The sequence below is a fragment of the Charadrius vociferus genome, unplaced genomic scaffold (assembly GCF_000708025.1).
Source record: "Charadrius vociferus isolate BGI_N301 unplaced genomic scaffold, ASM70802v2 scaffold562, whole genome shotgun sequence".
In the NCBI taxonomy this organism is placed as follows: domain Eukaryota; kingdom Metazoa; phylum Chordata; class Aves; order Charadriiformes; family Charadriidae; genus Charadrius; species Charadrius vociferus.
The window spans coordinates 272342-286691 of NW_009647234.1; the positions used below are offsets into that span (position 1 = coordinate 272342).

At 51.3% G+C, this 14350-nt stretch overlaps 1 protein-coding gene across 1 annotated transcript in view; it reads right to left on the reverse strand.

Moving 5' to 3' along the window:
- Positions 1-14350, reverse strand: part of GRIK3 (glutamate receptor, ionotropic, kainate 3) — a 124486-nt gene that overhangs the window by 44365 nt on the left and 65771 nt on the right. The window contains exons 5-8 of the mRNA XM_009879870.1: positions 8068-8244; positions 7313-7570; positions 5767-5947; positions 1556-1610 (exon numbers count right to left, since the gene is read on the reverse strand). Of these exons, the coding sequence (XP_009878172.1) occupies positions 1556-1610; positions 5767-5947; positions 7313-7570; positions 8068-8244 (671 nt within the window). The remainder of the gene's footprint in view (positions 1-1555; positions 1611-5766; positions 5948-7312; positions 7571-8067; positions 8245-14350) is intronic.

The following is a 14350-nucleotide window of genomic DNA, read 5'->3' on the forward strand; positions in this document are numbered from 1 at the left end:
GGTGAGCTCTGTCTGCGCCGACTCGAGGCACGGGGAGCGATTCCCGCTCCTGCCCGGCTCTGACTGCCGTGGGCAGCAGCAGCGGCAGCAGGCAGCGGGAAAACTTCTGTATTTGCGAGGACTCATTTGCACAAGCTGCTGAGAAATTCCTGGCAGTGTTGAGTTTAAGGGGGTCGTCGCTGCTTGGGACTTTGCGGGGTGTAAAAGCTGCGCGTGCATTAGCTGAAGGCTGGAGGAGCTCCTCCTCCTCCTCCTCCTCCGGTGGAAAAGGCTGATGGAGCTCTTCACGCTGAAGTCGGTGAACTGTAGTCTTGCTGCCTAGCAAAATGTTGAAGCATTTCATGCCAAGTGTTGATACACTGTGCTCAGTATTGACTAGGGACCTTTTAGAAACATTCAGTGTAACATAATAGACTAATTCATTAGCACCCCATGGGTCTAGTACCGTAGAAGCCGAAGCACATGCATTGCAAGCGAGGAAAACATTGCCTTAAGGAATGACAGATTAAAATATCTTTCCCATGATATAACTGTTATTTCAGGAAAGTGGCATTAATTGTGATTGCTTATCTATTAATTTATTATAATTCTTCTTTTCCCACCTCCAGGCTGTACCTACCCATGAAATGTACTCTGGGCTCAGCTGGGGCTGATTAATAGGAGGTTATCTGGGAAATGCTTAAAGCTGCCTGGAATAGATAATGGCAGTAGGGGTAATTAAAACGTCTTTTGCATTTGAAAAATAAATTTTGCAGTTTTTAAGGGTTAGTTTAGTCTGTTTCTTTCCTAAAGGCAAAAAGATAAATTGGATTTTCAAAATCACACAAAATTCAACAGTGTATTAGACAATAGCATCCTAAATGGAAACAAAAGTGGCACACCAAAAAACCCAAACCAAAATGCCTCCTGGAGTCAGAGAAGAACTGGCCCGTGTTTAATGAGAGTGGAGTTAATTTCAAGCTGAGTTCTTCTCATGCAAAATAAACCTGCAGTACTGAACTATTGCCCACAGCAGGGCTGCTCCTGCCGTTTAAGGCAGACCTAGGTGAACACAGGGAAACACACAGCCAGTTCTTACTGAATTCCGTCCCACCAAATCCTGTCTGTGGGACTACAACCTCACAAAGTCACACGTATGCTCATCTCTCAGTGCGTGGGTGGCTGCCCTGAAACCCGAAGGACTGGGAGGGGAAATAAAACCAGAACCTACATCTGTGCAAAGCCGGAGCAGCTCCAAAGGAGTGAGCCAGTCCAAACGCACTGACGCCTCTCAGAATGAGCACCCGGAGAATGCCGCAGTCGCAGAGATGTGCCAACCAAACCCCCGTGGTCTGATTCTAGCCTGAAGCTGGGTCTCGCCCTGCTCTCACCCTCTGTCGGGGTACCAGCCCTCCCTTCCCCTTGCTCTTCCCACCCCACCGCTTTAGTGTCCTGCAGCGGTGCCGTGCACGCCAGAGACAGGACACCCAGCGCGCTCCTGCCGCCAAAACGACCTCCTCACTTCCCATTCTGGCTCGTAAGTGTAAAAGGTGTTTGCACGGATTAGATACTTTACCAGAGTGGTGAAGATGAAGTGGTAGTATTCTGTCATCATTCCCATTGCCATGGCCAAAAAAGGGAAAGGAGGTTAGTTAGAGTGGACACGAGAATATAACAACAGTCATGCAACACAAAACTCTGCAGAGCGGATCTGGTACCCGCGGGAGGAGGCAGACCCAGAAACGCAGAAGGTGGATTGTGGGTCGGTCCCGTGAAGCTGTTAAGCTCATGCTTGGCCAGCCAGAGGCACGTCCTTCAGCGCTGAGCCGAACTGTGGTCCTCCAACCTTTCTGCGACGGAGGCAAAGCCTCGGTGTCCAGCTCTCATGGAGGCCGGTGGCATTTCTGGGTGCTGCTGTGCCACAGAAAGCCGGGACACCGGCTGCGGCACACCGCTGTGCTCACGGCTCACGGACGGCGCAAACCCTTCCAGGGACACAGATTTGCTTCTGACGGTGTGGCGGGGAGAAAGGGGGTTGCCTCTCCTTCTCAGATACTGAACAATGAGCAACCTGCATAAACCTGTGCAGAATAACCGTAAAGCATCCTCTCCTTGTGGCTACAAGCCCGTGCACTGGCTAAGAAGCTAAGTAAAAGGCTTTTTATGTCTTACATGTGTATTTCTGGTGCTCTGCATCCCCTCCCCTTCAGTGTCTGTTCATGTAACAGTACATTTAGCTCTTGTCTGTGTATCCCTCCTTCCCGCGTACCACAGCCGGGCTCTACCGCAGCGCCCGCTTTAGAAATGGGTCAGTAAAAGTAGAGGCACAGGGATGGGGAGCGGGGACATCTCCCATCCCTCCGCCCTAGGAGAGCGTGGTCCAGACCTGAGAGCTCTTGGCCAGCCCAAGCTGTCGGTGTGCCAGCCCCGACAAGACGGATGGTTTGTGCAGATTGGTGGGATCTGCATAACTGAGCAGTGGAGAGAACATGCTGTTCTGGGAGGTTTGTCAGAGAGTGACTGTGGGCTGAACGGACCTGGGCTGGACGACCTTCTCCAGGCCCCACACAACGCGAGGGGAACGCGTTTCTGGCTATGAGAAGGGTCACCTTGAAGTTGGTGGCTGGCTAAAGGAAAGAGATACCCATGGTTTTGACTGTGATGCTGACTCCATGAGCGTGTTTTCTGGAGAAAACACGTGCAAGAGCACTTTAAAATCTCTACCGATGGGAAAGCGACTTCAAGTCGCCCCAGGAAACATTTGCTTCCCTTGGTTTTTGCTAAAATTACTAGGGCAGAATTTAGCTCCGAGGAAGTAAGTGACGGTTTGAAAAGAAGTGAGATGTCAAACAGCAAGAGAAAAGCAAAGGATCTAGATTACAAGCCCAGATACTGTAACTCTAGAGTGTGACTTTATCTCATGCTTTCTGGCCTGGAAATACCGTGTGGAAAGCTGGGCAGGTGCCTGTGCGGCCGTGCGCCATCCTGTCCCCCTCCTCCCTGCCGGGCCCATGGATCCATGGGGCTGCGTCGCAGCTCTCCAGACCCACACCCGCGTGCAAAGAGCTGGAGCCTCAGTATGTGAAGCATCAATTAGATGATGTGAAACCAGTTGAGAGTAAATCATGAGATTCCAGTTGAGGTTCTACAGCTGGATCAGTGGCAGATGAAGAAGCAAGCCCTGGCTTCCCAGTCCTGGCAGCCCATGCGCAGGATACGTCTGGGTTTGTGGGGAAATGAATAAATGATAAACCTGGTGGATAAGCTACAGGCAATCACCAGGACGGAATGGGAGCTCCATTAAAGTTAAGACAGGCACATCTGTGCGCTGCAGAGTGCAGCAACTGTTCGGAGGCAGCTGCCAAGGAGAACAGAGAAGCCGGGAAGCCAGAGAACAGATGTAACGCTTTAACGAGTGACCAAAAATGAGCAAGGCCAGAGAAGCTGGGGTAGGATGGGAAGGCCTCATGAGCCGGCCGAGCTCTGTGATAGCTTTCTACCATGATCTGTTTGTCCAAGAGGGTAAAATAATGAACAGTTTGATGTCTCAGTCGCTCCAAGGAACACAGACTGGAGCAATATGTGGCAATGTCATCTGTGCATCTCTGTGCCAGCTCTTGTGTTGTTATTCATGGATTACTAACCCGTGGGTTTTTTTACTAATCTAGTTTAAAAATGCTGCGCAGATCATCAGTGAAGCGCCTCGCTACTCGTGTGCTGTGGGAGTGTGGTACCTGAAATAACTTGGGAGCAAGACCTGGGCTGGCTGGATGCTGGCTGGGAGCTACCTTGGTCAATGAAGGCTGTAGGTGCTCAAACCACTTTATGTTACCTAAAGATGCGCAGTTAAAATCAGTACCAAATGGTGGAAATTTTAGCACGAGTCTTGAGAGAACCCTTTGCCATCCGTCAGCGCTGCACTGGCGTGGGCAGCGCAGCCGAGAGGCTCCAGGGAGCAACAGCAGCAGCCAAATGTCCGCAGAGCTAACTGCTGTAGTTACTGGAATGTTACAAAAGGCAAATAATAGCAATAATATATGAATATCACTATTTCTGGGACAAAGAGAAGACCGGGCCATTCTTCCTTGACATTTTTTGCAGCCAATTTTTTTTTCCCCCTGTGTTGGTCTTCTAATACTGCAAAGCAAAAGCAGACTCCCCTCTCCCAGGAGAAGGTTTTGGCTTTCCCCAGCGCGTACGTTCAGTGAATGTGCAAAGCAGAGCACAAGGAGGGCAGTGTGGAGAGGGATGGGGATGCCTGGTTTTCTATCGCATCCTATGGAAAAGAAAACAGCCGTTTCACAAGTGAAGGTGGCACCTCTAAGTGTGCATTTCTTGATATGGGTAGAAAAATTGGGAAAAGACGAGGTTTCTGCGCTTCCTCATTCTTCTGCAAATGTGAGTGCCAACAGTGGGAGAGACAGGCGGGTCTCGGTGCGTGCCGCTCACAGCCTCCCGCTGCACGCACCGGGTGTGCGGAGACCAGTCAGGATACGGTTTGGGTTTGTGCACCTGCCCAAACTCTGCAAATATTTAACAGTTTTTCCCTGAGTAAAAATACACTGTATAATATTGCTAAGCTGAAATCCATGGCTTTGGGTCTGAAAAAAACCCAACACGCACACAAAACCAGCCAGAGGGACTCAGAAAGGCTTCTTTCCCCCTGGTCCCCCCTCTCCTCCATCTTCCTCACTCTGCACTCACAGCCATGAGCGGAGCAGATGGCACAATAAACTATAATAAACTGCATAATAAGTGAACAGCACCAAACACAGCCAGCATGTTAAAATAATAGGCGGGAGACAATGAGTCCCTTATATTGCTTTCTTTAACAATCCCTCCCAGGCTTTCTGATTTCTCTGAGCACTTCCCTTCATTTTGCATCAAGCAGGCTGCACGAGCAGTCTCTCCGTGCGCTCGCTTTCTCAGCCCTTCGGGGGATTTACTTAATCTATGTGGCAGTGTCGTGCTGGGCTGATATGCGCAGCACTTCCACCGGCTGGTTTTTAGCATTCTTTGTGAGAGCGTTTTCCTCTGCCTCGTATTGACCCTGAAACCTAAAGGCACTTGGAAATGAGGAGGAGATGGGGCGAGCAGCAAACCCGCTCTGCGAAAAATGCCGGTGGAGGAACTCAGGGAGAAAGGAGAGAGACAAACGAATGGAAAATCACTGACATCTGGCTTAAAGTCCAAGAATTGCACACGGTGCCCATGAAGGGACAGCGGCTGGCCCCGGCGCGGCTGCTCGCGGCGAGACACCGGACGGTGTGCGCAACTAGAAAATAGATAACCAAAATGAAGCGGTTTATACCCTGCCCGGCAGGGGCATGGACTCACAAACCTGGGAGCATGGAGCAGCACAGAAGGGAAAGAAGATATTTAAAATCGGCAAGCATGAAAAGCCCGTATGGGGCTCAATGAAGAGTGGCAGAAGTGTCCCGGAGCTGCGGGCAGCGGCAGAGACAGAGACAGGGGCTGCGCGGCCGCAGAGGAGCGGGACGACAGCCCGGGCTCCGCGCCGCATTCGGCACACACGCCTGGCACCTTCTCCTCCCATAACGCTTGTTCATTCTTACTGACAGTAAGAATTTGTGACACTTCCAGTTTTTCAATGAAAACTGCATTTTCTGCAGAACTCCTGTGAAGAACGCGTGTGTGGTAGCTTGTGGGTGAGGGAAAGCTGCGGGTCTGCACCCGTCTGCGGGGCGCTCCGCAGCACGGCCACCCCATACGCACGGGGCCCTCAGTGGCCACTTCTGCTCGGCCCCCCGTCGCCCCCCGCTCACCTGCTTGAGGATCTGAGCCGCCATCAGGTGGCTGCAGTCGAAGATGATGCGGAATTCCCTGCCCCGCTTCATCTCCTTCAGCAGCGGCCGCGCATCGTCGGTGTCCAGCGGGAGCTGGCGGATCTTCAGCCGGATGTTGTACCTCGATGGGGCCATGATGAGCTCCTGCAGCCGTATGAGGCCTTCACGCGTCGCACAAAGACAAACCCACAGTGTTACGGGAACGTCTGCCTTTGCCCTGCAGGCTGGGTCTGTCTGCAAGTTATTTCTTCCCATATTATTTTACGGAATGCCACCAAGACTGTCCCCCTCCCTCGAATGGCCGGTGCTAAAGACATCTCAAAGCCAAGCTCTGATGTGTCAATCCTCAAAACCCCGGACATTTCCAGAGCAGTTGCTCTGAGGCAGTGTGGCCTCTCCTGGTGCTTCCCCGCTGCCCCCGCGTCCACCCGCGGTAGAGCTGGGCTCCCTGCACTAGGGAGGATGGGAAGAACAGAGAAGATTGGTCCTAAACTTTGACATCTCTGGGATCACAACGTCTTTTCTTAAGCAAATATGCCCTTGAGAAAGGACAGAATGTGATAATCACTTATACAACAAATTAAAACCTGCAGTATTTACAGTGCACAACCGCAAAAGAAAAAAATGAATAAGGGCTTAGATTTATGAATAGCGTAATTTATAACGGTCATTTAATCACAACTTGTAACTTTCTTTCTACCCTTAGAATTCATTTCTTTTTTATGCAGAAGGTACAGAGCCATGCTGGATGCAGCTGAGCAGGAATTATTGGTATCTAATGTTGCAAGAAGAAATTCAGCAGATGCCTATTGGAAGGAGGACGAGAGAAGCATGTCCCTCTGCATAGAGGAAGGAGTACATTAGAATATGCCACGAAGGGAACATACTGTGACCCACATTTGCAAAACAGGAATGTCAAACTGTGTTCTCATCAGCCCTCCCCTAAAGAAACCATTTGGTTTAGTGGAATTAGGTTGGACAGGCTATCCAACGTGTCTTTTGTTTTGGGGTTTTTTTATCTATAATGCCGTGCAGTGCTGTGCTTTGTTTAACTGTCAACAGCTTTCTTTACGTGAAAAACTTTGTCAGCTATGTTTTATAGAATTAGCCAGAAAACAAAAAACTTCCCAGAACTGCTTTTACTTTTAGCTGGGAAACGGCACCCTCAGCGACGGGCGCAGACCGAGGTCTCTGCTTGTGCTGATAGGCACCGCGGGGCCAAACGCAGCTGCGCTGAGCCAGACCGCACCAGCGGAGAGTTAATCCTCCCTTTGACCCTTTGCCAGCGGCGGTGGTGCTCAGGGTTACCCAATTCCCGAGCGCTTTGGGAATGAAATGCTTCAGAAAGGGTGCCAGGGCTGTCTGCAACGCTCGCCTGAACGGTGGGGAACGCGTCTGTCCCCGCGCACTGAGCTCTGCTCGCGGTGTCATTGTGCTCCTAAAAGGGTCCATTAGAAAAGCTCCTAAATGGGACCCACAACAAATAACCCCCTGAATTCCTCCTTCAAAGCCCCTCCTTTACCCACCTGTACTGTCGTCGTACACCACGGTGGCTGACCTCCATTTCAAATACTGCACGAGGTCCAGGATGGCGTGGCTGAGCGAGGCGTAGTCGGGATAGAGGTTGACGTAGAAAGTGTCCTTGTTATCCAACGGGTGATGCTTCCACCGGAGCTGGATGTGGGGCACTTCCAGGGCATTGCAGATAGACTGGACGGCATTGGTACAGGAGCCTTGGGAAGGTCCGAATATTGCCACGACCCCCAGAGCGAGCTGGTCACAGGCTGGAAAAAGAAGGGGAAGGGAACGGGAAAGGGAAGGGGAAGGGCAGGGAAGGGAGCTTTGTGCCGGCTACATTTCACGAAAAGATTTTAGGAAAGCCACCGCTGCCACAGGGGTCCCCCCAGACACGCACGTGTCCCCGGTGCGGGTCCTGCTCCTGTCCCAACGCTCGGCGCAGCCCACCCGGTGCCCCCCACCGCGCGGCACGGCGGAGCGCCAGGCAGAGGTCTGCCGGGGATGCACTCGGATAAACAAAGGCATGGCCCTCGCCCAGGATTAGAAGCAAACAGTGAAAGGAGTTTTGTGAGGTTTGCAGAGGAAAAAAAGAACAGTTGTTCCCCTTATATTAAAATACCTCCGGAAGGTCATCCCCTGGAGGACTTCTAATCTCGATCACTGAGTAGAGCGGGACAAAGTGAGCTGCTGAGTCTCAAGCCAGACCGTGCCTTTTCTTATAGACTAAACGCCCGCAAAGCTGCTAAGTGTGCTGTGCTCTTACCTTTCTTAGTGGCTTCAAAGCTGTCGTGGAAGTGTATCCTCTGAATGTCATAGGTTAGTGTTGTGTTAGGCAACAAAGTTCTGTTTCTATTAATAATATTGGCAGAAAATCTGAAGGCTTGCTCCTCAGCACTCATAACCTGGGTATTGGGGCCATCCGCATACTCAAAGATTCCTCCTGCAAGACAAGACAAAATCAGCGTTAAGCCACAGCAAGTTTGATTATTAACCTTACGTAGCAAGGGTGAGAAAACTCCTGGACAGAGCTGTGGCATTTGCAGGCTGAACAAGGCTCGTTCCCAGGACACATCCGGGGCTGAAATAGAGACACGAAAACATTTGGGTTTTTGTCCATGAAAGGGCTCAGAACGGCAGCTTTGCAGGGCAATAAGGGACCAATTTAAAGTCTTGGAGTTTATTTATGAGACAGACGAATGGCTTCCCATAGAACTGTAGGATCAGACTTCAGGAAGTGTGGACAGGCTTACTGCTCAGCGGCAGAGACGCTCCAGGTTTGGGCTCTGAGGAGCTCCTGCGGTACGAAGCCGGCGCTGCCCTCCGTGCCACGCTGGACCCCCCGCCTTGTCCACCCATCTCTGAGTCCTCACGCAGGAGGGAGGCGGTGCAGCACTGCTGCTTGCTATTTTTAGTGCCGTTTTTAGTGCCCTCCTTATCTTTTATTGTTCCTCATGTTTAGTTATCCAAGTTCTTAATTCAGACCAACAGAGACTTCTGAATTTGCCTACCCTACAGCTTATCTGCTCAATAATGCACATCTTGAACGCATGCTTTCCCGTGTTCAAAAGTTGTTAATGCCATTACACCTCCCCAAGGGCGGCAAGCTCATGTCACAGCATCGCTGGGTTTCTTGGCTCCGTGAGTCTTGTCCTCAGTTCCCCACTGACAGCCACTCTAATTGAAGTGACTCGGTGCAAGCGTAAATTATGTAATTGCATGTCCTTGTCTCCAAGATGTGGGCACCGTCCTGCGCCCCGCACGGAACCACGGAAAGACACACAAACCTTGCTCTGTCTTATTAAAAAGTAAACCAAAATAATTAATGGATGAGTGAGATAAGCAAGTGCAATTGGTAACAGATGGTCTCTGGGTTCATTAGCAGAAGGAAAATCTTCCTCTTCCATTTAAGGTAGACCTAAAATGCTTTGTTATAGACAACAGATGTCTTCTCAGCCCTCCTAGCTTTCAAGCAACTGCACGAATCCTCCAGGAGCCAAAACACATTATCTGTGGTTTTCGTGGCAATTTGGTGTAAGCCAAGAGTGGCACTGTGGCAGGAGCCAAGCGGACATCTCTGTTGGCAGCCGTGCTCTGTGCGTCCCCCTGGGGACCTGCCCAAAGCCGTGGGCTGAGCGAACCACAGCAGCGATGCTTGGCCGTTTTCTCAGCGCGGGTGCGGAGGAAGCTGCAAAAGGCCTCTGACTTCCGCTCCCCACGATCACGGCAAGTCACTTCCCTCCTCCCGCAGACTTTGAGCATCTGCGTCCCCCGTTGTAAAGTGAGTGCAGTAATTAATTTACATTCATAAACATCCAAAAATGTTTAAGCTGTTCACTGCATGTCTCTGGCAGAAAAAAATATTACTGATCTGAGTACTAACTTGGGTAATAAGGGGAAGAATAAAGAAAACAAGGCTGAATTCTCACTCTGGAGACCCATTTCAGCCCCATCCAGTCTTCAGGCAAGTCACTTATGACCGGGTTTCAATCTAGAATGCCTGGCGGTGCAGGCAGCAGCCGAGCAAAATTGTCCCAGTGCCTCATTCTCACCGGATTGTGCCAAAACATTTGGTTATTGACCCGTACAAGGAAAATTATTTATCCTTCTCAAAGCCTGCACATGCTGGTAGCTCAATCCAAGTTTCTTCGGGCAAAGAGAGAGTTCATACACAATACTACAGCAGAAACAATAAACAAAACTAAAGTGAGTGTGAGATTCGTCCCCGCCTTTCTGTTCAAAGCTTTACTGTCCAGAACATTTTAGCAAATGCTTTTTTGTTTTCTAGCATCATTCTGAAGTGATAACGGGGTTCATGTTACATTGATTATCAACGAGCTGACATGAGGCTTTCTCCTAGCCCAGAGCTCTCAAGGCTGCTTTGGAGCATGTCTTATTATGATAGAATACAGAAGGACTGGGTATGCGGATTATTGGTGTTTGATCCCAGATAAATTCCCGTTCCAGACATCCAACTGGATATAATAGGCTTTTTGACAGAAAAGAATTTTCTGTGCAGCCACCCAATGCCTTGAATTTAGTGCCAGGCAATGGGAAAGCAGACAGGCAGAAGTAACGTATGTCTGGTTGTACCGCTGGCTGCTGAATACAGTGGGACAGCGTGAAACCCACCGCGGCTGCTGCGGTGTGGAAGAGCAGCCACCGCGCGCCACAGCCTGCGCTGTCCGCAGGAACGCGGGGGACGGGGTGCGTCCGAGGGCCGATCCGCGCGGCAGCCGGGCGCACTGAGCACACCGCGCGCTGCCGTCCCTCTTGGCTTGTGCGCCTCTCCTTCAGAGATGTTCATTCCGATCATTATTTAAAGAGCCTAATAACCGGCTTGAAACAGCTGATTAATGCATAATCTTCATCATGATTACATGGCATAACTGGCATTAATTTGAAAAGCCAGCTAATTATGAAAATAATTGTTGCAGCCTTTTCATTTGAGCAAAATGGAGAGTATCAGCTTGTGCCGTTGAGAGAATGAGGGATGCCACATCATCTGGCTGCTCACCGGGCCGGGGGGACCCCGTGCGTCCCCGCAACACGCACCGGGGAAGGTGAGGCACTGCAGAGCCGGGCAACCCACTGCTATGGGGTCGGACCCACAAACCTGGTCAGCTCTCCCCATGCTCCCCAGAGAGAGCGATCGCGTGTGGGTCTCACCACAGTAACCTCATGGTGACTTTACTCTTATAAAAATATAGAAAGGCAATGGGCTGTAAAAAATCAACAAAAACCAGTTTCTACTTTTATATACTCCTTATAAACAAGCTTCATCTGAGATCATAAAACTGAAGGTCCTTTGGTGGTGCCATTTGTCTCTAAACCACTTCTGCCTCCACCCTATTTTCTATGATATTTCAAATCCCTTGGAGATTAATTGATGCTGCTCACTTGACCTGGCGCTAACGACCTGTTCCCAGCATTGCCTCTGTCTGTTCAGGTCCCGCCTTCCCCTTCCTTCTTTCTTTACCTCCCGTAGCTTTGCAAACAGATAAAAGACAGCTGTGCTGAGGTGTGTCACGATCTGCAATGTCCCCCTGATGTTCATGAGAGGATTCGCCGCCCATTGTATCCAGCAAGGGACCGTGCTGGTTCCCCGACCACTCAGCACAGCCCACGGGCTCTCTACTGCAGCGCCATGAGCTGCTCAGCACCCACCGAGGTTTAACGACTTCACGTTGCGTTTGTTTGCATATGTGTTTGTCCCTGAAAACCATCTTTTTATGCCGTGTTTGTCCCGTCTTTAGTGCAACGGGGTCCAGGCCCGGCAGTCAGCCTCAGCACAACCGGCCGATACCTTCTCAGGCGGGACAGGATCAAACGCTACCAACTGTTCTCACTTACTTTTACACATTTTTTTGATGGAGTCACCCATTATTACTTCTGACTTCCTGGATTTTAAATATCAATCACCAGACAGGTTAAATAATTACTCAGTTGTCTTTTACCTTTAAAGCAGGCTAATTGCTCTCTTGAGAATGTCAATCAGCAAATGAGAAAACAGGCTAATTAGAATCACCTTCCCATCTTATTATTTTATTTGATGACCACTGACGTTGCTGCTGAGGTGGAGAGGTTTAAAAATTCAAAATGAGAATCCGAAGCAAACGCCTGAAACTCTTCTTTTTGACTGAGCAGAGCAGCGGGAGGGCAGACCCAGGCAGGGGCCCGCGCCGCACGCGGAGGGAGGTTCATCTGCAAAACAGAGGATCTCGCTCTAAGTGAGTAGCGGAAAGTTAGCCTCTCTGTTCGGGGTGAAGTCTGGGTCCCACAAAACACCCCAAATCCCACTGATGTCGATCAGAACAGGCCCAGGTCTGTGTGCATCACATGAAGACGCACTGCGCTCCTCCCGTCCCCCGGCGGTGACTCTGGAAGACCTTCGGAAGGGCCCCAGGAGGGCACCAGGACGAAGCCGGGGCAATGGGGTGGGAATCCTCTCCCAGTGCTGCAGCCCATCCTGAGCTGCGGCGGGGCGGGCTGAATGCAATCGGAGTTATTTTTAGCTTTCTCGAAAGCTAAGTCAAGAAAGTCAAAGTATTTTAGGTTTTCGCTTTCTCCCCTCTTCCCCTTTTTAACAAAACAAACAGCTTAATTCTCGGAAAGAATATTCCAACAGCCCTCAGTGTGTGGTGTGATCTCTTATCTCTTACTCCTTATAAAATCACTGAGTTACTTAGCTTTGAAGAACAACTATTTCTGATAACACTTTTCTCTCCCCCGCTGACAGTGTTGTTAACACATTTAGACAGCTTTCTGACAGTCTCTTTCCATGTGACATCCGGGAAGAAATACTCGTTTTGAAAGAACTCGCACTGCGGCTGGAGCCAGCCCGCGCTCCTCCGGGGACGCCAGAGCTCTTGCCTCCGTCTCATGGACCTCTCCTGCCCCAAATTTTGTGTACTTTTTCTCTGAGGTCACAAAATGCCTGTCTTGTTGAACAGCAGGGCTGGCTGCAGCAAGGAGATTTGTCTTCTTCTGATGGGCTCTGTTTTGGGGGCGGCATCAGCAAACGGGCCGATCTGGACCAGTACGCTTCATTTAGCGCCCGTTCCTCCAGGGTGCCGCTCGGCATGTCCCCGAGCAGGAGCGCAGGAGGAGAGCGCTTCCGCACAAGACATGTCTCCCCTGGGAAGGCCTTGAGAACAGATGCTTCTGCTTATCCAACCAATGGCCCAGGTCCCTCCGGGGCCGGTGTTTGTACCGATGGAGAGAAATGAGATAACACTGGTGAGAAGTAGAACAAAGTTCTCAGGAGCACGAGGTTGTGCACTGGGAATGGAGCTAAAACGCCCAACGACTGCCCACCAGTGTGGGGCTGTCATAGTCTCAGATGCAATAATACTGCAGTGAAAGCAGCAAAATCCAGAAGGCAATAAATATCACCAGGGGGAAAAAAAAAAAAAGGGAAAAGCAACAACAAATATGTTCCCAAGAAATTTCTCCTTGTGCTTTCCCCCAAGGAGCTGCTACCATGAAACGCTCCACAAGTAAATGCGGCTGAAGCTGGAGTTGGTCCCTCCTTCAGCCGGGCGTTGAGTGGAGCCCGTGTCTGATGTCAATGCCCGCTGGTCTTCTCCAAACAGAAACAACATTGTCCTGTAAATCGACGGGTGAGGAAGGCAGTGCCGAGGACTGCTGGGGGCTCCTACCGTTCAGCACCCGTTCTGTCGAGAGCCCTTTTTGCTGCCCGGGCAGTCCTCGCACCCCCAAGACATGCGGGAGCCTCTGCCCGGTGCTCCCCGGGCTCCCGGGCTGTCCCTGCCTGACCGCAGCAGTGCGGGATGTCCTCACCGCGGCAGGACCGTGGGCGGGCTCAGCGCAAAGGCAGTAAACAGAACTTGCAGAATTATTGAAACAAACTTTCTGGGAAGGAACTGGGAATAATTTCTCAGGTCCATCAATGGGTTTCTGATTGTGACAGACCAGCAGCGTGGCAGGATCTGCTTTCCTGTCCCCTCAAACCGCTGCTGACCGTGCATCAGCCGCTCCAGTGTGGCACTGCCGAACGCGATGCAGCACAGCCACGTATCCAAAGCAATTTCAGGCTTCATAGACACGCATCACGCGTGAGGGACCCCGCACGGGAATCGGCTGCAGCTCACCAGCCCGGGCTGTCCCCGGGGGCTGCTCGTTCCCCGAACGCTAATTGTTAAAAACCCGTAAGGAGGATCTGACTCCGAACATGGGAAGAGGATTAACCTCAGAGGTGGCGTGTCCGGACTGCTCACACTCACACGCTGCCTGGATTCAGCACACATCTCTCTTACAGGGACTGAAGAAGGGTCCTGTCCCCGAGCAGACGGTCGTTTCTCTCCCAGCAGTTTCCCGGGCTCTCGGGCCCCAGGTGTTTCCAGCTGTGTTTTCCGAGGGCCCCAGCGTTCCCTCTGCCCCCGCGGGCTGACGAAGCCCGTGATGTACCGACCCAGCTGGAAGCTTCCCCGTGCCCCCAGTACCCCGCAGAGAGATGGAGCCGGGCTGGGGCTCAGCGCAGCCCCCCCGTGCTCTGTCTGGAGGGGGGGCCATGAGCGCCCCGGCGT